The sequence below is a fragment of the Phalacrocorax carbo genome, chromosome 8 (assembly GCF_963921805.1).
Source record: "Phalacrocorax carbo chromosome 8, bPhaCar2.1, whole genome shotgun sequence".
Taxonomy (NCBI): Eukaryota; Metazoa; Chordata; class Aves; order Suliformes; family Phalacrocoracidae; genus Phalacrocorax; species Phalacrocorax carbo.
This window is the reverse complement of record NC_087520.1, coordinates 42,532,902-42,557,474: the sequence shown is the minus strand read 5'-3', so window position 1 is coordinate 42,557,474 and position 24,573 is coordinate 42,532,902. Positions and strand designations below refer to the sequence as shown.

General features: G+C 36.8%; 1 protein-coding gene across 4 annotated transcripts in view; it reads right to left on the bottom strand.

Annotated features, from left to right (window-relative positions):
- USP10 (ubiquitin specific peptidase 10) overlaps positions 1 to 24,573 on the bottom strand; it is a 56,671-nt gene that overhangs the window by 8,054 nt on the left and 24,044 nt on the right. For 3 of the 4 annotated variants that reach the window (XM_064459679.1, XM_064459681.1, XM_064459680.1), the window contains exons 3-11: positions 24,296 to 24,341; positions 18,490 to 19,515; positions 12,598 to 12,689; positions 10,930 to 11,039; positions 10,415 to 10,470; positions 8,893 to 8,996; positions 8,022 to 8,121; positions 6,531 to 6,711; positions 2,725 to 2,890 (exon numbers count right to left, since the gene is read on the bottom strand). In XM_064459679.1, the coding sequence (XP_064315749.1) occupies positions 2,725 to 2,890; positions 6,531 to 6,711; positions 8,022 to 8,121; positions 8,893 to 8,996; positions 10,415 to 10,470; positions 10,930 to 11,039; positions 12,598 to 12,689; positions 18,490 to 19,515; positions 24,296 to 24,341 (1,881 nt within the window). Of the gene's footprint in view, positions 1 to 2,724; positions 2,891 to 6,530; positions 6,712 to 8,021; positions 8,122 to 8,892; positions 8,997 to 10,414; positions 10,471 to 10,929; positions 11,040 to 12,597; positions 12,690 to 18,489; positions 19,516 to 23,335; positions 23,473 to 24,295; positions 24,342 to 24,573 lie in introns of those variants that run through there. The other variant, XM_064459682.1, reaches the window with a different exon arrangement.

The window sequence follows — 24,573 nt, the reverse complement described above, 5'->3', positions numbered from 1 at the left end:
CAGCTGGAAGTACCACAAATGTTTGTTTAGTGAATGTGAGTCAGAGTCCCAAGAAAATACTTCTAAGATCCTCAAGGAGCAGTTTGAGAACTCCAGGGGATGTGAAGACTCCTTTTAAGGAGTATGTGGAAGGTAACCTGGAAAAGTAAATAAGGTAAAGCTAGTTTGTTACTCAAGAGTCTTCACTTTTGTTAGAAAACATGAGCAGGTCTGCAAATAGAAATAAGAGACTGAAAAGAGAATCACTTCAAGTAAGGATAAAAATTAAGCCCTTTGAAAAAAACAACCAAACATACTGACTGTTGATGTCTTCAAGAGTTAACAAACTGATCTGCAAGACCAGAAGGAACTAAAACAACTTTCTTCAAATGCTAGCAAGTGAAAATGCGTCAGAAACAGCGAGAGAAGGCCACTCCATTTTAAATACCTGTTTGCTTTACAAATGCCTAATTATTTTAAACACTGCATGAAAATCTGATTTCCTGTTTATACACACATACATTCAAAATCAGCTCAAAGTGATTAAAAAACAAACTTTTAAGAGAAATCATCCACATATATTTGGAAGATTACTCTTTTCATATCAATTGCTTATGCCCACAACTTGTAAATAATACTATCCACATTAAAACAATCAGAAGACAGTAATATTTTTTCCTAATAAATAATTTTTAGCTTCATCAGTAGTCCTGAGTTCCCCTTCTGTAAAGTGGAGATGAAGTACTTCTTTGCAACACATTTTGAAAATTACTATCTGCAAAGTCCTACGCTTGTTCTACAGTCAATGTGTTCAGTGTTTTCACTACAATTTTAATACAAGAACAGCTATTTCAATTTGAATTTCTTATGAAAAAAGATCTAAACGGCATTATGAATGCTTGTATTTCCATTGAGACTCTAAAATATAAGCCAGACCAAACCTCCAGCACCTAATTTGAACACCCATTTCTTCCAAAGCCCATAATTGAACACTGCGTTGTCAGGAAAGTAGTTAAAACCATCTGCAGTAAAAACCAAAAAATGACTGACTAGCAAAACCAAATCTCTGTGGCAAATGATGATGAGCTTGCATTGCAAATGTTTCTTTCACATGGAAGACAACTGGGGAAATAAACGTTCTCTTACGCTCCTACTGTGTATGCAAGGCAGAGAAATTTCAGCTATCCATCTTTAGCTTTTCAAAGAAAACGCTCCATCCTTTCTTTATGTAACAGTATTCTCATTTGGAGTATTTAGAAATATTACAGAGATGAACGTCAGAGACATCATCTACAACTCAAGAGCCTCTTTCCATCCTGGCCTGCTGAAAGAAGTTATGAGCGGTGTAGGCAAAACTTCCACCTGAGCAATCCACGCACACCAGAGATCTTCGTTACTAAAGCACACCATAAGAAGCACGGCGATGTCTTAGTAGGGAAGAAGTTTCATTTATTACCCTGCATCACAAGTTCTCAGACTGTAACGCCAAAGGCATGCTTTTCTTCCTGTGAAGTGTTTTTCTATTGCAATTATTACTATTATGTATTGTACTATTTGAAAAATAAGATTAAAAAAATTGCACAGCTGCATGAGAATACAGAATAAAATCTCCTGGTACTCAAAGTGACAAAAAATCACAGGGCCTGGAGATCTCAGAGGTCCTCTACTCCCTCCCCTCTGAATCAATTAAAGATTTGTATAAATCCTGACTGGTGTTTTCTGCAACCTGCTCTTAAAGCAGACAGGTAACACCTAGTCTAGGTCCTATTCCTATTCACTGTTGGACTATCACTGAGAAAAATCAGTCTTTCCCTTTTCAGAGCAGCTTTGACATATTAACTTTTACATTTGGTTCCATCTCTCCACTTCCATGTTTTTTTTTTTCTTGATGCTGAACAGCTCCTCCCCCTCATTCGTTCCCTTTACATCACAGCTTTTATACTGCCCTTCGTTTTGATTGCTCTTTTCCACATATTCTCCCAACTGTGAAGAACATTTTTCTTGAACTGATGACCTAAACCTGAATGTAGTATTACTGACAAGTTGGGATTTTAGGGCTGTGTACAGCAAACCAGTCAACTACACAGTGCCAAGGACACTGAATGGAGGCATTACTGGCTGTTGAAAGATTTCAGATTATTAATCCATAGAGAAAGACAGTGATCATCAGAAGTTTTAGTGAGGTTCTAGATGGACTTCTGCCAAGCCTACCACCAGTATTTTAGTTTTTGATTTGTAAGTGAAATGTGTAAATCAAAACCCATCAAGGGCAGCCACACAGACAACCATGCAAGTGCTCTGCTGCAAGAGTTTTCTTCTTCAACCTAGAGCGTGCTTTCAAATGCTGCTCTGAGGAGCTCCTCCTTTACTAACAACACCTGGCAACCCCAGGAATCAGTAGGCTAAGATCAGCTAAAAGCTATTTTACTCATAATGGTACGTGTTATTACCAGAGCTCGCCCTGTTAATTTAATACACACTCCAGTAAAATCTCTAACCCATTCCTACACCAACCCAGAAAACACACCAATTTACAGGCTTAGTCTTGTTTAAGAGTTAGTTCCCTTCCTTTCAGTGCATGTGTTCAAGTGCAGTTTGTTTTACTACTGCAGGACACTTTGAAAAGGTTAGTACCTATTTTGTTAACATAAGTAGTAGTGTTCAAGCAACTATTTGTAAAGCAAGAGCTGTGTAAAAACCCTGTTAAAAGGTTCAGTATTTGACTGTAAAAAGGGGTCAACACACCTCTTGCTTGGTTTTTGTGGTATAACCCTGGACAGACTCTCTTGCCACCAGACTTTCCAACGCATCCTGAACTGTGCGTATCTTGTCTGACTGGATATCCAGTTGCAGGGTGAAGAAAGGTTGCAGTGTAGCAGACTCCTTAGAACTCTGCTGGTAAACAACAGATCTACAGAAAGAAAAAAGTTAAAATGTAATACAGCACAGTAATTTTCAACAATATAGAACCTTCCGGTAAGAACGGTTTGAAGCCAACTTTAGTAACTCGATTTATAATTAATCCAAAAAAACCCTCACACAAATGCAAAGGTCAAGCCTAAGTTCCAACAACCTGAATCCACTTTACTGCCATTTAAATGATTTTCGCATCCACTTCGAGTATACCGAATGGGATTATATTTGAATGGGTTTATTTATGCAAGGACTAAAACAGTTACTGGGTAAGCATCAACAGTTTAAAGCAAAATAGTGACATTTTTGATGATGCCTTTATTCATGTTAGAGTTTTGAAATTATGTTTTCCAACAGATCTTTGGAAGTGTAAAGTAGTAGTGCTTATCTAACCGTATGTTTTACTATAAAAACGACAACTGATTCCAGATTACCCAATAAAAGTACACAAACTTTTTAGTCACTTCACTAAGACCAATTTCACAGTGATTTAAAATTGTTTGCTTAAATCTTGCCATAGAAAATATAAACTATGCTCCATCAAGGACCAGCATTTCCTTTTCCTCCCATCGTTTTTTGCATCCAGGCTTCGCCCATGTACTCCTTTGTACATAAATTGGAGTCTTTCGGAAAACTGGCAGGAGTAATGACCTAGGACATGAGAACATGTTTCCTGTGTTTTGGGTTTATTTTTTTCTTTGAAGTGTTTTCAGTTGCAGTCTTTAAGTAGCCAGACTTGGTGATCATTGTTTTGTGCAACAAGACAGTACACTCCTCGGCCACAGCGCCACTGCACTAAGTGGGCTCTTCCTGATTTTTGTTTTTCTTAAACTTCGTTGAAAACTTAAAACCAAACATAGCTCAATTTTTTTTATTATTTTGAAAGCAGTGCTTACATTAAAAAGCCCCAGCTGCTACAAAAATGTGGTTTTATACAACCAAAGAAATAATTCATTTCTTATATTGTTATGCTTGTTATAGTACCTTACAAAGCTTGAAAGTAGTAAGATAATTAACATTTCTCTAATCCCCGTAAGCGTGCTGAAATTTCTCCAGGTCACGTATGAAACGTTAACATACAGATTTAATGCCTGTACTGCAAACTCGTATCAAAAGAGCCCCTTTGACTCAGGCAAAGCCTTGAAGCACCAACAGAAAGCCAATGCATCTTTATATTGGCAAATATATCTCCTTCAGAGGAAAGGGAGCGTGTGAAAAACAGTAGCATCTTTATTTCAGTTGAACACTTCCTCCTTGGCTATATTTAAGGACAAAACCTTCAACACATGGCAAGCACGATGTTTCAACAAACAAACCCTCCACTGTGCAAGCCTTCCTGCTTTTGGATACACTTCCCAAACCTCTTTTAAGCTAACCATTATTTAGTGCAATAATCGACAGAAAAACGCTAGCAGCTCCCACTGCTTTCAAGTCCTTGTATTAAAGATTTAATTAATTTGGATAATATTCTGAAAATATAACATTAAGGATTTTTTTAATTATTAGAAATTAAATCGTAACATTTCTTCAAAACATTTTCCTCAAAAAAGATATGCAGAAATTGATTTGATAGCAAAACCTTTGCCGGACTAGATTTTCTCTAACAATATCAATTATTAGAATAATTACAAATTTCAATTTGTCACAGGAAAATGGATCATTTTCCATGAATAATTACTCTTGGGTACTGTAAAAACGCTACAGTAAGAATTCCTCAGGAAAACAGGCACTGCCCATTGCTGTAGTTTAAGCAGGGTAGCAAAGTAATTGATGTATTTTCTTTTAAAAATAAAAGTTGTTTGAAGGGAAAAGTTGGTACTACTTATGGAAATATTTAGCAGACTTCTAACTGGCTTGTGAGCTAGCTTGCACAATAAATATTTGAAATTCACACAAGCTGGAAGTCAAAAGGGGCTCCTGCACATGAACAAACCAGATCCTGATAGAACTGGCTGTCTTCATAATTACACATTTAAGTCTCACATTGCTTGAGGAAGACTTTTTGGTTTGTTTTGGGTTTGTTTTTTTTTTTTTAATTTATTTATTTTTTTTTAAAGCAATTATGCCGAAATGGGCATTTAATAGTCAATTAAAGCCTTGAGAGGACAGCTTAAAGTTTCCTAAGCCAAAAAGATGCCAGCTCAAACCATGTTTTCCTAGCATCTTTTTCCATTTGAGTTTTCCAATTTCTGACGCTTTCTTTTAGTGGAATTCTACTGGCAATTGTGTATTCAATCCTTCCTATCTCCACCCTCAGCCTTGGAGGATGAAGCTTTCCAACATCACAACATGGGATACTGTTTCTGTGGTAAATTGTGTGACCTGGTTTGGAGGCTAAACAAAGTGGGTGTGGTGACAGCAGACAACAGATGTCAGACTGGACCCTGTGGCTCTGTTGCTCAGTACAAGTTTTTGTCCTTTTTCAGCATTACCTTTGCTTTATGTCATTTTCTGTGGACATCTACAGAAGACAGCATTCTCTTGGTATTTTTAAAAACCGATGGAATCACGTACAGATCTAAACAATTCTGACCATGATAAATATGCTAAGGATATTAACAATACCTTGGGTATGTGAACATTACCATTTACACGGAATTTCATCAATACGTACAAACATCTGTCTGCCAATTTCTATGGAAAATATCATTTTATTTGCCAGCTGTCTGACTCAAATCCCAGAAGAATAATTTCAGTGCATTTCACAGGCAGAAGGCACTAGCCCACAGTATTCACACTTCTAGACTGAATACCTGGCAACACAGGGAGCCAAACACTAGCAATTAAGTGTCTGTCTCCAATTTAAAAATAATTCTTCAAGCCTAGCATTTTTGTTTTGGAATATGTTTTTAGCAAGTGTTTACCTTGCTTTCATTTTAAATTATACATTCCTCCAAACAAGTCATGAGGCTTCCTTTCCAAAAAAATATTCTTTCAGTATCTACTTTCTGCCTTCATCGGGTATCAGACCTGAATGTAAGTCATGTCCCACATTCTTCTCATTCCTGCAACATCTTGCAGTAATTTATATTTTCCAAGCTTCTTTGGCCTTTAACATTTTATTTATCATCTATTACATATAACTTTCCTACTTCTGGGAAGCATAAGTGTCTGAACAACCAAAAGCCTGCAATTTTTAATTTTATTTCATTCTTAGTTTACTGACCAGATTTAACTCTCAGTAAATCTCACTATCCCTTATTTACAAAAAGAGTCAAGACTTCTCAGAGGTCACAAAAATTAGGTAGCTCTGAAGTTCTTTGGGACTCTTAGACGTTAATATACAAAGCATACACATTTCAAATTCCTCTACATGCAGTTCAGGGCTTTTGTTCTCTGAACAATCTGCTCTCTTAAGACACTTCACAAGATTCAGACTCAACAATAAGTCACAGAATCGCCTGATCGTTGATCAATCTCTTTGATCATTCTGGTCCATCTTCTGAAGCCTCTCTTGCATAAAAAATGCTTTATGGTAGGATGTTCACCCCTCCCAGCCTGAACAAGCTGTGTAACAGTCTCTCCTATCCAACCACCCAACAGCAGTAAAAAATGCAGAAAGCAAAGCAGAGGAAAAGGTTATCTGTAGAGGCAAAGCAGTCTAGGGTCTCAACAACTTTTATGAAAAAGGACTATACCTTATATGACCACCAAAAATATCAGTAATTGGAGTCTGAACAAAGTCAGCCTGTCGAGTGACCGATGATTTGTTGCGAGGTCCCACTTGCTCCCATTCATCCTCACTGCCTTCCCCTTGCTCATCTTGCTCCTCTTCTTCATGAACAGGCTGAGCCTCAGGGCCATTGGACACCGAGAGTTCTTCAAGTGAAGAAGAAAAAAAATGTGTTTGAATCTTTACAAATAAAACATGTATACAGATAAAGAATTTGAAAGGAAAAAAACCACAATACTAATAATTTTCAGAAAATAAAATATTTTCATAGATTTGATAAAGTAAATGAGGACAAGTATATTCCAGGCTCACTCATAGCTGGACACATCCAGGTATGAACAGAAAGCAGCTCACTGATGAGATGCTTTTTTGCTAGAAAACAGATGTCGTTTTCCAGCAAAGTTTGATATATTTTTAGTAGTAAATTTATGCGGTAGAGAATTAGAAAGTGAAGTGTTAGTCTGGAAATATAATTATGCCATTATTAAATACAACGCCTTTTCTGCACAGGTATTTTAGAGGGAACCCAAGGCTTAGCAAATATTTTCTTTGCGAGTGCCAAACTCAGGAGGCTATAAACCGCACAGAGCTAAAGAACAAAATAGGGAATGATCATTTTATATCATTAAAAATTTACCCTACTGAAGAGAAATTGGATAACTAGTGATCTTAATTCTATACTTGGCTAATATTTAGCTAAGACTAGTGGTGTTTTGTTTCATTTTTCATAGGGGACCCAAACATAAAACCACTGTAAAATGAAATAGGTTTTCAGTCTGCATACAAATTCTAACACTTCTTCCAAAGAAAATTTTTCTCCAACAATAAATTATTTTAAAATTCTTATTGACAATATGTTCTGTTTTATATTAGATATATATTAGCCATTAGTCCAGAAGTTTCCACTCCAAAAAAGAGATCTTAATCAGCAGTGGTTTAAAGATCAGTGAAAAAACACACTGATTTTTAAACTACCACGGAGAGAGCCAAAGCCCCAACGAATAACTGATGTTGCAGGTGCTATGAATGGGGAACACAGCTATGCTTAAGACAAGGCTAGTCAACTTGAGTTAGCCTCAAACAGTGCTCAGTTGATCTCAGTAAAATTTGTAATACAGAAATTTGTTGTTTAGGAGGACCAGGTATATGACATGATTATTGTCATTCAGAGCATTTACAGAATTATCATGCTTTTCCAAATACCCCGGAACACCTCAGACCATTTGTAAATTGGACAGAATGGACTGATTTTATCCTTTGGACAGATTTTAACAAACGATTTTTTGTAAATGTCTGAGTCCCCTAAAATATGGCATTATATCCCTTTCTCAACATCTACTCCAAACACTTCTCTGTATTACAGAATCATCATTAAAAAAATGAGAATATCTGAAAGAAATTAAGTTTGCTACACAAAAAAAAAACCCAAACCCAACAACAACAAACATCCACTAACTTTCATTATGTGGAGAGAGAAGTTTCTTTAGGGTCAGCATTTCTTCGTGTAGTCCATTGAGGATAAACCCCAAGTATTCTTCAGCATCCTCTTGCCTGCCCTGAATAAAATGGGGTTTTTTTCCCATTATTACATGGCATTTTTGTGTTTTCATTTTAAAAGAAGGTTCATGTCACTGAACATCGAGCTTTCTCCTATTAATTTAGCTAATTTACCAGCTACTCAGTCTATGATGTAAAGTCAAATACAGTTCAAATTTTGCTATAACTACCCCTCATTTTTACTCAGTTCAAAGAGAACCTATACATTAATTAGCAACCTGCCATAAACAGCAAGTACACACATAAGCTTGACCTGAATACAAGAATTTCTGCATTCTTAATACAAATTTAATTTAACAGGTGAGTTGGCAATACTATTTGTTTGGTATTCCTTTTAAAAGCAGTATTAAGAGTTGGTGTCAAACCAAGGCCAAATCAAAAGATAGTTTGAACCATTATCTTTTCTTTAAATTGAAACTAAACCTGAGAGTATTTTGCAGTCTCTGTGAACCTTCAGCCATTCCGAACTGAATCCCAAGCAGAAACAAACTACTCATTTCTTAAACACAAATCAATAGGTATCTTCGTTATAAAAGATGTTCCGTTCCAATTGTAATTTTTTCATTATTCTGACATAAACTTCCAAACTTATAATTAACAACCTCCTATAGTTTAAGTCCCAAAACAGTCTCGCTCCATTACAATGAACTATCAACTAGTTGATTTCAGTAATATTTAGGCACAGAACCTGGTGTATGGCTTTGCATTGTTTTAATGACAGTGACTGCCTCACAATGCCATTACAAAAGTAAAAAATATGCAGGTCACACCTTTTCTGACAGACTTGACTTTATAACTGTCAAAAGTCTATAAATGTATGTAGGTTCAAAGGCAGCTCCTGGTCGGATGTCTCTCACAATTTTATCACCTAAAGCTGCAAGGCAAAGGGAAGTACATATCAATAACAATACACAGAAATTTTTCTACAATACACCTTAACATTTTCTTCACACATCACTAGATTCTACAATCCAAAATTATTTTTGTATTAATAGTTTTATTACAGTTTTAGTGACTCAAGCTCAGAAATCATATGATATGACTCTTACCTGGAAATGTTTTTTTTTAACAACACCTTACATCACCCCACACAGCCTTAAGGATGGTCTGGAAAAGTTAGTACTCTCTTTATAGTCACCACTCTGAATATTAACAAGAATATCCACAGCCACCATAAAAAGGACAATTCTGGTTCTATTTAAATTTTTGTACTTGTTTTGTATTCAAAGATTTCCTTAAATCTTTTATATAATTATAATTCTAATAGATCACATTTCCTCACTGCACAAAAAACCCAAAACTCAACCAAGATACAGACTGACAGAATGTTCAACCTAATGGCAACGCAAGGTCTCAGCAACTATATTTGAAAACTACACAATGGAATGAAATGACCTAGAAGTATAATAAGTTGCATAAGACAGTAAGATTTGTTTTACAGAAACAAAACTTAAGCAGCAAACCACAGAAATGTCTGAACTGTTTGGAAATCACTGGAACAACCAGCTCCTCTTGATATTTTCTTATAATGTTACATAAACACATTCCTGAAACTGGTTTTTATTTCTATAAATTTGTAATACAACAGATGTGGTCTAGAGATTAAAAAAAAGGAACCTACAAGATAATTTATTTGCATTTAAAAAAAATATTCTGTTCCTCACTACATAATCATCATTGATCCTAAACACGTATTAGCAGGAATCATATGCTTCTGAAGTTTTCACACTGATATATAGGATGGGGAGGAATTAAAAGCCATGATAACATGCCTGCAGGCAATCTCTACCTGTTCGACGGGCCTGTTATGGCCCCATTTTGTTCCAAATTAATGTGAGTATTTAAGGAAGAATGATAGAATTGTGCAAGTTGATAAACCGAACAGCTAGAAATACGTAAGGAAAGAAGTGGAGTAAAATACAGCGAGTATCAAATTATTTTGTTAGAAAGAGCATGTTCTTAGAAAACATCTGAACAATTCAGCTAGCCTTCAACAAAAACTATTTTTATTGCACTTGTACATTTGGTCTACCAAATGGAAGAAAATAAATAAAAAGGTGCAACACCTCTGACTTCTTGACATGAATCGCCAATAAGGAAAGGCATAACACTGACAGAAAAACAACAGCAAAGTTTTTTTTAAGCTATCAAGAAACCCCAAAAGCCCAAGGAGCCATGAAGGGGATCAAGCACCATTACTTAAAGGTCTTAAGCGCATCACACAATGCAGATCCTTACCCCAAAGCCTTCTTATCATGATTTTAAGACTCTTCTCCCCCTATTCCTACTCACCTTGTTTTGCTTTAGGAGGTACAGGCATATTAGTGAACTCATTCATTAAACGAACACTGAAACAGAACGGAAGGAACAACTAGACATGAGCAGCAAGTTTAGACTTAGAAGGACAAATAATACAATCAGATCCTTGTCATTATTGGCTGCCAAAAAAGAAAAAAACCATAGAATATCATAATGAAGTTTGAGTAAAGTTCAGACAAAAATTAACCAGATCATTGTTCATGAAACCAAGGTGTTAGGTTAGTTCTTGCAGGTCTCACTGATCATTTTTGCATATTAAGCATCTCTTAAAACCGATATTCCTCAGGCAACAGGAAGTATCTTCCTTGACTAGCCAAGCAATCGGAAAATACCAAGTTCATTATAAAAGCCACATGTCACCAAAAAAAGGCACAAAAAGTCTTCTGGAGACAGAGCAACTTTCAACAATTGCAGTAAACAATCATTTGTTAGATACTTCTGAATGAGCTTAGTCAGATCACAGGTTTTATTTTTAACAAGCTACTTACAAACTGTCTATCATTGGTGTTGAGGTACACGGCCGCTGGGATTTTGAATACATTGGAATGGACTTCATTAAATGATACATTGGAGGGCAAGCGACCAACGCTTGCAGGGTCTATGCAGTGGCATTAAGGAAATATTCAGAAAATGTAATCTGCCTATTAACCAAATGTTCAATTATATTTAATAATTATATGCAAAACAAAGCTAACTTATGTAGACTAGTCCAATAACTAAACTGGAACAGATGGATGGACTTTTATCACAACATTAACTAGTAAGGTACAGAAGTTATACTAAAAAAAACCCGCCATCTCAGAACATGCAGTGATTTCACTGACATTTTAATAATGTCCAAAACTTTAACTAAAGCGGAAGGAAACATTTAGTCTAGGAGCAGGAGAGGGGAAAAAAAGAGAAAACTTTCATAGGAAAGACTTATAAAATTAACAATTTAAAAATTGGCAAGTTATAACATGTTTTCTGAAAAGAATGGAAGAAGCTAGCTGACAGCCTTCAAGTTAAAGGTGATGATCCACCCCTGTTCCAAACCAAAAACAAAACTGCTGTGATGTGAAGCATTCCGCAGTGTAAAGAAGAGTTTGGAGCAACCAGTGAAACTACAGTGTGTGTTGGGAGAAAATGCTTTAATAACATCAAAATCCATGTTACTTGGCAAGAACAGTGGACACAGGAAATATATTAGAAGACTGGAGGGCAAGGAAAAAAGGCAGCAATCTCAACAGCTAGAGAGATATATTAACTCGATCCCTACAGCATGCAAAGACTGAGTAACAAATTCCCACGTAACATTTTAAGAATGAAAAAATGGGGGCTAACACATACAACCAGATGAGTGCAGAACTAGTTATACAAGACAAAAGCTGAAGTTCAAAGCACAATTGCTGGTCTGGAAATACGTTATTAGGCTCTGCAATGATCAGTCTTGAAATTGGTCTTTAACTGCCAGAGGAAAATATTAAGTATCCTAATTGTCACTTGCAGTAAGCCATTGCTAACATAGGAGATATGGATTTATCAGTTGAAAAATTATTATTAATAAAACTATCATAATACAGCATTGAAGAAGGAATATTTCTGTTACCCAGGATAAAAGTTATTTTTGGAGGGGAATACAATTCTAATACATCAAGAGCAAGCTAATCTTCCATCCCGTTGTAAAAGGATTATTCTAAACACTGCATTTACACAGATGATATGACAGCAACAGCCTGATCAACAGAAAACCCAACGATCCACTTACCAAAATATCAGAACACCACCTAAGGGTAAGAATAGTTACTTCAAGCACAAAAGAGTAATAACCACTTAAGTTGATGCACAAAGAGACATGAGTAAACTTAACTAGGAATTACGAGAAGGTGTTCAGTCTTGAGAAAGTTACAGTTCTGAAATACTTTGGAGGAGGTAACAGAGCCAAAATGCAAACAGGATTGTGCAGCCAACTGCAGGGGAACCCTGGACATGAGGTTCAATGATCCAAACTACCCTGGGATTTCTAGATGCTACCCTTAACATTTTAACCACAGTAGTAGGATATGGGAAGACGAACTTTTATGAAATACTTACCAGAATAATCCAGAAAAACTTTTGACAGATATAATATACAAATTTTAACCTAAGTGTATTAATTTTTTCCAAGGTAAGGATACAGCATTGATGTAGCACCAGTTTCCTTTGTTGATCAGCCCTCGCGGTTGCAAAGACACTGGTTTATGTATTAGTCTTACATTTTCCAGTATTTCTGCAGAATGAGAAACAGTAAATTGAGCGTCAATAAAACAGACATGCTAGCCATCAAAACAAGTATCTGTTGATGCATTACAAAATAATGCACATCAATTAACGAGATTCCCAAAAACTTCCGCAAAGATCTTTCGCTCCATGTAAACACTGCTCATATTTCAAATCAGATGTGTTTCTTCAACTGAAGAATCTGGGTCAGGAGGATGCTGGTACAAAAACTTATTGTCATTTCAAAACTGGGGAAACCTATTTCTTTTTATTTTACTAAAATTAGATACTTTTATTTATAGAGATAGATATATAAATTCCCATCTGCTATAATTAATCCCTTGCCACCAATTTTACACAGTATTTCCCAAATTACTCTGCTTTGAAGAGAGATGAAGCCGATGTCTCAGTTTACTAGTTTCAACATACACTATCTTACAACAAAAATATCTTAGTGCAGACTGACATTAACATGGTCTTCTGAAGAGTATGTTTTATTTACTGCTTTAAGACTCCCAAAATCTACAAGGTAACAGGCTTACATAACATAATGCCCACTGCTTTCCTGCTTTCAAAAGCTTCCGCAATGGCCCAAGTTTAAAAATTAGAAACCACTGCACATAAATAAGTCTGTTTCAGTTGTGAAACTGAGAGCAATGGGGCAAGTTTTTCCAGGAAGCCTGACCTGTTATTTAGGTACCTAAATAAAAACTGTTTAAGGAAAACATTGCATCCAGTATATTTTAAATTTGCAAAATAAGGACAAGAGGTGTATAAGACAATCAAAATGCAAACAAACACGGCAATTGTCTACCAATGGGGTTATTTATTTTTATAATTGTGAGGGCCTCTAAAGGCCTCAGATGCTACACTGCATAAACGTAAGAATTTGACCTCTTCACTCTAACAGCTATGTGAACAGACAAGAGAACATGACAGTGGTGCAAAAGCAGAGGCAAAGCTCTAAGCAAGCAGGGAGGTGGCAGAACCGCAAAAAAATCCACGTCCCTCTACTTCCAAACTATCTCTTCACCTAAAGATCATATTTCCTGCTGGCACCACCAGTTCTAACCAAATAAAAACATGCCAAAATACATAGGTGATACTTAGGATCAGTCCCCTATCACATGAAGAACCTGACACTGGAAAGGGCAGACAGCAAGAAGATGTAAAATGGAAGCCGTAGCACCTAGCACAGATGCAGATGAAAATCCTTCTGTGAATGTTGGAATATATTTGTTACTAAATTACTAACGCTCTTCAGAATACACTGTTAATGCAGCAAAGTCTGAAACAGGTTTGCACACATACAATCTTGCTGTGAACGTAACTAAACACTGTTGAAAATTAGGATTAAAATAATGAAAGAAGTATTTAATGTTTATCAACAGCTTTTTATGTTAAGTATATTCTTCCTCATTTTTGTATCATACTAAAAAATATTATTTGGACCGTTAGCATCCTCTTGTGGTCATAAAACTGCTTTGTAAACAACGTCTAGAGTAATTACAGTGAGTTTTGTTTCTCTTAACATAAAGGATTATTTTTGTATACAGCAATTACATTTAATACCACATTTTTATCCACATCTAACATTTACACAATAACTAAGAGAACTTTTACAAAAGTATCAGAAGGAAAATACACTTGCAACCATAAGAAAACTTTGTTAAAATTTCAAAACCTGTTATAAAGTACACGGCACTAAGCAGGAAGACTTCACATTCCCTTTGGTGAATAATGAATTGTGAAACAAGGCCTTGATTTGAAAGCATAAGCTAGAACAATATTATCATGTTCAGAAATTTCTGTTGGTAAACAGAAAATATTTTGCTAAAGTTAATTCACTAGGTGTGTTATTACAAATACCTGTCAAGTTTATAAAAGCCTGAAATTTCCTAATCCATGCAAGTCCAAAGTTTAACGAAAGAGAAACCACGTGGATATGGTCTCCACCTGAGAAGATACACACGGTACAAGGCAGCACTTTAATGCTTGCTTAAGACCATTACTTGGCAAATATTACGTCACTCAGGCCTTTCTTCAAATCTGGACAATGATAAAAAGTGCCAGACAACACCGATGGACAAGCCTTCACGCAATCAGTTTCTGCAAGAATGCAGTTTGATAGTAAAACAGACTAAATTTCTGAAGTTGTTTATAAAAACCCCCAAACCTTGCATGCCTTCGTTCCACAACTAGTTGCTCTAGTGCTTACCCAGCTTTAGAAATACGAAAAAAGTCTTTTACTGCGTAACACTGAAACACCTTGTTACAAACTAAACTAATTCTTGTCTTGTTCACTAGTCTCGGGTGAGCAGTGAATCACCGTCTCCTGTATGAATTTGTTTTACATATCTGAAGTTACATCCACGATCACTCCAACATTCTCATCTGAGACAAAGTAACCCACATTTTCCATTTTTGCCAAAAGAGCATAGTTTTCAAATCTTACTTGTTTTCTCTGCTGCACTATTACATCTTCCTTAAGAAGTAATGCCCAAAGACCGGCATTTTCATCAAGTCCTCAACAGCAGTAACAGAATCGTAGTTATGTCCCATCTTTCCCAGGCAAACTGCTATTAACACACACTGAATATAAAATGTCTTCTTCAGCTTTAAGGACACTTATCAACTCCCTAGAGCTTCCAGATCCTTTTATTCTCTAATACTATTACCAACCATTTGTTCTTCATACCACATAATTGCATTTGATTTCTGTTCTAGTGTATCATTCCATACTTGCATTTACTGGATTCCCCACCTTCTAATTTAAAATCATTCCAGATTTAGTCAGATCTTAAATGTTTGTATTCGTCATCTGAAATTCTACCTGCTGTAAACAAATTTTACATGCACTGTTAATTCTATCATCCACAATGAAAACACAGTTCAGAATCTTTTTAAGTTATCCCATTAAAGTTTTCCCTGAAGTTACCAAGAACAGCTGAAAGACTACTCAGAGGATAGCCAGTTTTCCAATCACTTATTTCCCTAGCTTACTTAGAACACTACATAAGGCATTATTAACTATCCTCAGGTTATGCATCTGAGGGCAGTAACTGTGAAACACAGCAAGTGAAGCCTGAAAGGCATATTTTTTACAGATATGGACCATTTATAGCCTTACTATCCCTTAGAAATGAATTATTAAAATATTTCTCCTAGCATCTAAGTTAGGCTAAGGTGTATAATTAGTACAGTTGTCCCTTTCTGAATATGCAAGTGCCATACCTGTACTTCTCTACCATTCCGATGTTAGCTGCCTGAGTTTTGCCAAACAAACATCAATGGTTCATACTTTGCTTCTGAAGTTCCTTTACCTTGCTCATTCGTGTTGCCGGTAAAGCTTTTCTCACACACCTTAGCCACTTGCTAAAATTAACTCCTCAGTATTTTTTCTCATCAAGGCTAACACGAAATTTGTCTGTCTGGTTTTTTTATTCTCTAGTCCTGATCGTCATCTCCTTATCTTTGGTAGCTTTCATTTACATTTGAGGACTAAGAAACCACAGACCGTTGCAGGTTGAGTCAAGTAGCATTAAACTATCTTCAGGGTGCCTATGAATCGTTAACCTCCCTTGTAACAGCTGGTGAAATTAAGGCACAAATCAGCAATTTGTCCCTGGAAAAGTATCTTATCTTCTTGTGCCCTGAGCACATGTTCGAAATAAAAACTGTCCAGAAGGGCCTCAGAGCTCTGACATTAAGTCAGAAGACGTGCTAATTTTGCTTGCTAAACTCGAGATACTGTAGGTCTAGATTTTACCCGTGTTTACTACTCTGTATCAGTTGTGGTCAAAAATTCATTCCCCATTGGCATGAGTTGAAATTGTTGAATTTCCAGCAAATCAAACAACAGGCTCCCAACTCAGCCACAAAGAAAACACGGAACACCACCAGCAGCTAACTCTGGGAAACATGCAGGATTGCTCTATACCTTTATACAGTGACTTTAACCTGGGCAGGAGGTCTGAAATGATTTGTGTACGGAACAGAGCAAATGATCTGTCTGGAAATTATACACTGAAACTCATCTAACATATTTCTGAGTGTGGGTGTACAAACAAAGCACTAATGTACCTACTTCCCAAACAGGACAGAGAACATTTTAAAAAACGACAATGAAAAAAGTCGCCTTTTCCCCCAGAGCAAAGCACTTGTATCATGGCATTCAGACCTTCAAGTAAACGTTTCATACCAAAATCAGTAGCATCTGAATTACAGAAATTGCAGCAATATAATTCCTACATAAATCAGCTGCCATGAGAAGATTAATTCCTTTTCACTGGAAAAGGATCTATATTCAGATTATTCCTCTGCAAAAACAGCTAGCCAATAGTGAAGGTGCAGAAGGAAACCGTGTAAAAATTATATAGCTACTTTAATACATTAAAGACAAAATAAAAGCTCTGCTCCCACCTGGTGGCAAAAAATAGTACAGAAACAGTAAAAGTCTACAAAGTTAATAAAGCTGAAACAACTTGGACAAGGCAAAAACCTTTTTTCATCTACGGCAAGCGGTTCTAGCTTTACGGTTGTCACAAAACAGTTTCAAGGTAAAATTCATTACCAAATGATAGCTTAAGATTTTAAGAGTACAACATACTCCGCATGTATGTGCTCGTACAAACCATAATCACCTGCTTATACACATTTTTAAACATGGTCAACTGCCTTTGTGACACCTAAGTGAAAAATACACAGAAACACAAGTTATTCTGACAGCTTTCCTCTCAACGGACAATTTTAAGTAATGAAACCATTATTAAGGAGGGAATGAGGGACAGGCCTATACTTCTGGGTGCTCTGAATAGAAATCTCCAGGACTGCTTCTTGTTAGAGCAGAAAACTTTGACTCGAAGCTGCCAGACATAAAATGCCACTGTATTTGCAAGTTAGCTTGTAGCATGAACAGCAGGATTTTGCACCAGCCTTTGTACATACAGACCATTTCACGGATTCAAAATAACAACTTTTTGTTCGAACACTTATAAGTCAGTGACACAAAATGCAACCAACTGGGTATTTTTCTTCATATTTTCTGACTGAATCTGCAAAAACAATCCCATGCACATTCTAGCATTTCATATTGGAACGACAAATATGACAGAACCAACGGTCAAAGCCTTTATATCATGTATGGCCTTTCCTGATGTATCCTCTGGGCAGTTTCTTATGGTTATTCTTGAACAGGCAATATCTAGCATTGTTTCTGAATAACATAATATTGTTTTTAATGGTTAAGGGTAGTTCTTCAAATTTTGAGAGAGAGATCTCTCAAATAGCAAATCAACAATATAAAAACTATTTCCTGAATTAGAATTTCTGAAACAGGATCTCTTTAGACATTACACTTAAGCTAGTGCAAGTTTCCAGGAATTGCAGCTACTTTGGCACAAATACATCAATATTCTCCTCCTCTTGTAATGGAATGCATTACAAGATCATAAATACTGGATAACACGCCATTTTCGGAATAAACTTTTCTAACATGTTCTTGCTACTAGAGTAGCACACAGAATGCAGCCAACCTATTTAAAAATCACAGATCACTTAAACATATTGTTTGACAAGTAGCAATAGCTTTACTGCATCTGGGATAATGACATGTTACTGTCTCATCGGAGTGTCTACTCAGGAGGATACAAAACTAGCTTATTTAAATTGCATCTCAGAGCAGCGTTTGAACAGTCATCTTATTAAGAACATTAACAGAGGAATCTTCTCTATCCATATCGCATGCTCCTGTTTACAAGCAGAGTTAATACCCTTCCAGTGTAACATCCACTCGTGTGTATTAACAATACCTGCAATCTTTATGGCTACAGGATCCTCTGAAACTGGAACAGGTCCCTCTTTGACTTCAACCTGTTTTTCAGGGACCAGAGTAGATGTGGCAGGAGGGGTATACTTAGTCTCAACATAGACCACAGATGTGGAAGCAGAGGGCTTGGAATTGTGAAAAAGACTAGCCCACGATTTTGCAGGCTGATTAACAGGGACTGATCCTGCAACCGGGACTGTTGCCTCAGTAGTAGGTGAAGCTTCCTCAGGCTTAGCTTGGTCTGAGTCAGAGCTTTCCACAGTGTGCAATTCTACCCCATTGGCAGCTGTGTCCTCACCAGAGGATTCAAGTGTCTGTCCATTAGTAACGCCAAGATTTTCAGTAGTATCAGTACCAGCATAAGACTGTACAACAGCTGTCCTTAAAGGGCTATCTCTGCCAGTCTCTGAGGGGATGCAAAACTGTTCAGAATTAGTAACACGGCATACCTCAGGCTGCCCTGCAGTCCTGGTATTGTCTAGTGCGCTAGAAACAGAATCATCAGAGACAGCTTCATTAATGAAGTCCACAGAATTGTCCGGGCTGTTGCAAGTCCTTGGTGTGGCCAGGCAGTGAATGTCTCCTGTCAGTTCCGTATCCTCCGTGCTTAGACTGTTTAGTCCCGATGAATTTGCGTGGCCATTTACAAGAGCTTCCGTGGGAGCAATGCCGTCACTGACATCTTCCAAGTAACTGTAGTATCCAGGCGGTCTTTTTTTCTTCTTTTTACGCTCCCTTTGTCCAAGGCCTCCAGACAAGCCATCATTTTCAGCGTTAGAACCGCTGTCCAAAGCAAGGGTTGGATCAGTGAACTGGCAGTCAATGGAGTTGTAGTTTGTTTCACTGAGACTATCATCAGGGGCTTTCTGAGCAGGTGCACAACTGAGAATGAATTCTGGAGCCTGAGGATTCAGGGTACTCGAAATACTGTAGTCAGTGTTATTTAGTACAGATGACTGTGTCTCAATAACTTCATTAACACCAAATTCAATTCTCTGATACTCTTCCCCTGGACAAGAGAAAGCAAATCGGAGTTAGTGAATGACATCTAATCAAAAACCTACAAAATCTAGAAAAAAACCCCATATTTTCCTGCAACTCAGAAAAACTACACTCCCTCAAACTAAAATAATTCTTGTTCTCTATCTCCAACATGAAAGCCATTTCAAAACATAATTTACCTAAAGACCACAGAGTGTGATTCAGGTTTTCTTAAACAGAGTATGAATCACAGCATAGTTCCTGCAAATAATATCTATTAAATTCACCTATTAAGAAAAACTATAAAAGCCCAATGACTTTAGCACTATTCGGCATAAATTACTGGATAATTATGTACAAAATATGGTGCAATCTTTAACTCCACACTACTACTGAAGCCAGCCTCCCACTGACAATTACAAAATCCAAGCCTTTACCTGTTTAACTTTTTTAAATAATTCCCACACACGGGGTTTGGGTTTTGGGGGGTTTGTTTGGTTTGGTTTTCCTGGTGGGTAAAGATTTATCATAATCCTTAATAAACAAAAAAATATTCTCTTAATTGTACATAAACACTGCAATTACAGCTTTTGAAACTTGAGCTCATTAATATCTTATCACAGTTGAATTTACTACTATATGAGAATATATTTGACTATATGATTTTATGACAGGAAACAACAGATGCATCTCAACATATGTCAGTGTTTAACTTGCACATATAAGGAGTACAGAAAAAAATCTGTGAACAGGATTGGGTTGGGGTTTTTTGTTGGTCTGGGTTTTGTTCGTATTTATTTATTTATTATTTCCCCTGGAACTTGGACATGCTCTCTACAGAAACAGTAAGAAATGTTCTCATGGCAGGCTGCAGTACCACAAAATATTGCCAGTCACAAAGTACTGCCATTTCATGGAACTTATTTTTATAATGCATGCGTGCTAACTCTTAACACTGAATACTTCAGTTACAGCTACCTCCCTAACTATCAGATAAAGAGATAATGAAACTAAGTCTCAGGAATGTTAAAGATAAGCTCACATTTTAGTACATAAAAGATTTTTAGGTCTTTCTATGATATTTATGCTACTGTTTCAAAGACATTAATTTTAATATCTTTGTTTCCTCGAAGATATGGGACTAAAAACCACATTTCAAATCTTTAGGACTGTTGCTACATACCAAACACCACCAAGATACTATTTCCAAAGGAATGTAAGTGGATACACCACTAAACTTTAAAGATTTTGTGCAGCTTCCGTTATGTATGACACATCAACAATTGCATATTTTCAAATATACCACACTCATTGAAAATGAGATTGGTTTTTGTTGTTTTATTAAAAAAAAAAACCACACAATAAAAAGCAAGCAACAGTTCCTAAGGGAAAAGAGTCACTCGCACACCTAAGGAAATAATCCTGTGGGAGGCCAGACTAGTAGAGGACGTTTTGATATGTAACTGTCAACATTACTGTTTTGAAACTCTCCAAATACTTTCTAGAAAAGTCCACTGATGAAAATTTTGGCTTTAAAAAACTGAACGAAACAAGTATATATACTCTTTAATATCAAATGAAGAGTAGCAAACATTCAGTGTGTGTTGAGGTCTGACTTTCACATGCAATACCAACATATTACGAATTAATGAACAAAGATACATAATACAGATGTTAATTGCTTTTCTGCTTTGATCTATTAACCTAACTAAATCAGAAGTAAGCAAGTTTCACATATCAATCTTGCTGCCCGTCAGACTAAAGGAAACTTTAAAAAAAAAAAGAAGAAAAAAAAACCTCTCCTTACTCATCTGATTTCTCTAAATCATGTTAACAAGAGGCTGAATTTCAAATTTCCTGCACCTCTCTGCTACAGCCATGAGAAAACATTTCATAACACCATGTCTGTCAATCCACCATTCACCAACTACTTCTGCAATCACTGACGAGCTATCACCAACCAGAAAGGAGGGTTTAAGTTTCTTTTTTAAAAACCCAGCAGCTGAAGTGCAGGGAGGTGAAAAGCTGCCGCCTGCTACCCACTAAAGAGGGAAGGGCTGGGAGATCTCAGGCATCACCTAACTGTTCAGCAGCAACACGAACTGGCTATCAGTGCGATATAGTGGCTGACCTGGCAGTGACAGCACACAGCTTGAAACCAGCCACGGCTTCATTTGCTTGCCAACGCAGGGCATGGGTTTTAAGGGATATGGGACACAAATCCACAACAAAACTGTTCCTCATTAGTTCATCTACTTATGGAGCAACTTGTTAGTTCAAGCGCGAACCAAAAGCTAGCTCATTACTGTTTGCAACAGTAAAAAGCACAAGCAACAACTGGTAACACCTAATATTCCTCCAACCACAATAAGAATGAATTATTTGGCACCTTTCAAATCCCTACCAATTCAAAATCATCTGGGACTTCTGTTTCTCTTCCAAAATCCCCATTAAAAAAAATAACTGCTTCAAAACAAAGAACGTAGCTTCCCTTTGTGGGCAAGTTAAGTCTACCACAGCCAAAAGTGAAAGCTCTCAGTTCCACACTCCTGTTCTGCTCCACTACTCCAGCAAGCTCCCAGCACTTGTGTTAATGAAAGCTAACCTAGCAAAAATAACATAATCCAAGCCAGTATTTCTTTTTCTGTTTTGGTAGACTTATCAGCTTACTGTACGCTAGACAATCACAAGACCAACTCGGAGCAAGCGGGGAGCAGAACACACAACATATCCCTTACAGTTATGGCACAATGGTAACGTAGCTGAAGGTGCAACACGAACATCATAGGCTAAAATCTTGCCAAGAGCATAACTGTTATTCTAGCATTTGACATACGAATTAGGAAGTTACAGCTGAAGAATTAGACTTTACACCTTACAGCAGGATTAGAATAATAAATACCAGCAGCTATTGTATAGTTAGTCTATGGGATGACTGGCAGAAGCTCATTTGCCGTAAGATTGTGTCAGGTTCCTTTGAAAAAATGAGAGGGAGGTGATTTTTTCTGTTTGTTTTGACTTTCCACTTTGCTTCTGGGCATCTTTGTTTCAATCTAGTCCACAGTGCTATTTCTGAATGGACTGAAACGGATATTAGCTGTCATGAACAACATGACACGCATATTGAAACAAGTATCAACAGATGCTCCAAGGACAAAGCCTACATACAATAACAAAAGCTGTGAATAAATAGCACTAATTGGTATGAACAGTTTTGCATATTAGAGCTTCAGCCGTGATTTGATTATGCCTAGTAAGTATTAACAGATCTTCTAATTCTGTAATAAAGTTAAACATTGAAGATAAGTATAGGAAAAAAAAATCAGACTCCGGGGGGGTGACAACATGGTCAGTGTGTGTCATCTCATTATAATTATAAATATTCTGCATAAGCACAGCATTCCATTTAGTTTCCACAGCTTCTTATGCAGCCATCACAGTGATAATATGCATGCACAGTACAGTGCAAGCTCGTTAAAGACATTTTTCAGGCAAAACCTAATTTGCTGTCATTACCTAATCTCAGGGCTGGGAGGGGTTCACTCAGGGTCTAGGAATGATCTGAAAAACATTTGTACAAACCATCTTTCTGTATGGCTTGTGAACATTAAAAGCTCAGTCTTAAAGAACAGAACTTAAATCCATAGTTTGACAAAGGAATATATCACTGGACGCCCCTGTCATCAACAGCAGACAATTCGTATCATATGGTCCTTTTAATGAACTTTTCAAACTCCTACTTAAAACTGGCCTTGTATTAAATAAAGTTTCTAAATTTTCCAAAATATTGTGCACCTGCTTTCAGACGGGACCTGTTGACCTTCTTTATGACTATCTATCTTATTTACCTTTAAATACAAGGCCAAAGTTGCTAAGCATAATGATCAGGTGTTCTTAAACATCAATATGTGCATTTTAGTCCTCTTAAGTACTTTTGAGAAATGTCCAGTCAGACACTTGTATTATTCTGAAGGAGATCTGGACGTCAATTTTATCATTCTCATATACATCTGCGTAAGTCTCAGCTTCCTCGCTCTCCCCTGGTTCAGGGAAAAAAAAAGACAAATACTAATTTACCTGCTGCTTACAATATTGAGAAAGTTCAGTTTAAACTATACAGAGTAATGATCACATGGCAACTCCTATTTAACTGCAACTTAATATAAACTATGAAGTAAGGCCAGGTTGTAAGGCATACGGGTTGAGACAGAGTAGACCTGTGAATGCCGCAGCTTTAAAAGGGGAACTCTGTAATGCGTTTTTACACCAAGCATCATACTTTCACCCCCCCCCCAAAAAATAAAAAAGGATTTTCCAGAAAAATAGCTGAGCCAGACAGAAACAAGAGTCAAAGGGAACACTGAACAAAGCACTGCTTACAGAGCTGTCTTCAGGTTACAACTGCCAGAAAATACTCGGGCTATGGCTCCTACAGGAGGGCCAGCTGAATGCCACAGTAGTTACTTATTTCTTCAGTACAAGTTCTCTAGCAAGCTTCAGCCCCACATTTTACAGCTACATCCTACAGTATTTCAGCAAGACATTAAGACTGTGTGGTAGCACAGTCAAGGAGGAGTAAGTGTGTCCATCCTAATCAGGTGAAGTACTTTCAACTACTCTCATGGATCTCATTCAATAAAGGTGTTTAAAAACAACTGACCTGCTACATATATGCATATATACCCGCTGAATGAGCTCTAAAGATCAAATTTAAAGAGAGTTTGTAGTAAATCTATGGCAAGTGTCACAACAATTAAATTTAAAAAAAAAAAAAAGGGATGTTGATTTCTTACCATCATGAAACTCACCTGTGGACTTAATACCACATGAAACTGTTTCATTGTACGGGGGGAGCTGTACAAAAAAGAAATGAAACTTATTTAAAGATAAACCAAATCTATTAACATTTGATATCAGTTTCATTTGAAAAATCTGAATCCTTAAAAAACAACATCATTTTTAAGGTTTGATTTTCTGAGAGTATGCCTTGAACTCGTGCTTCTATATTTATCAAATCCCACACCGTAGCTTCAAGTGTCCTTGCAGATTACCACAATTACTGAAAGATAATCTTTATCTTGGTTAC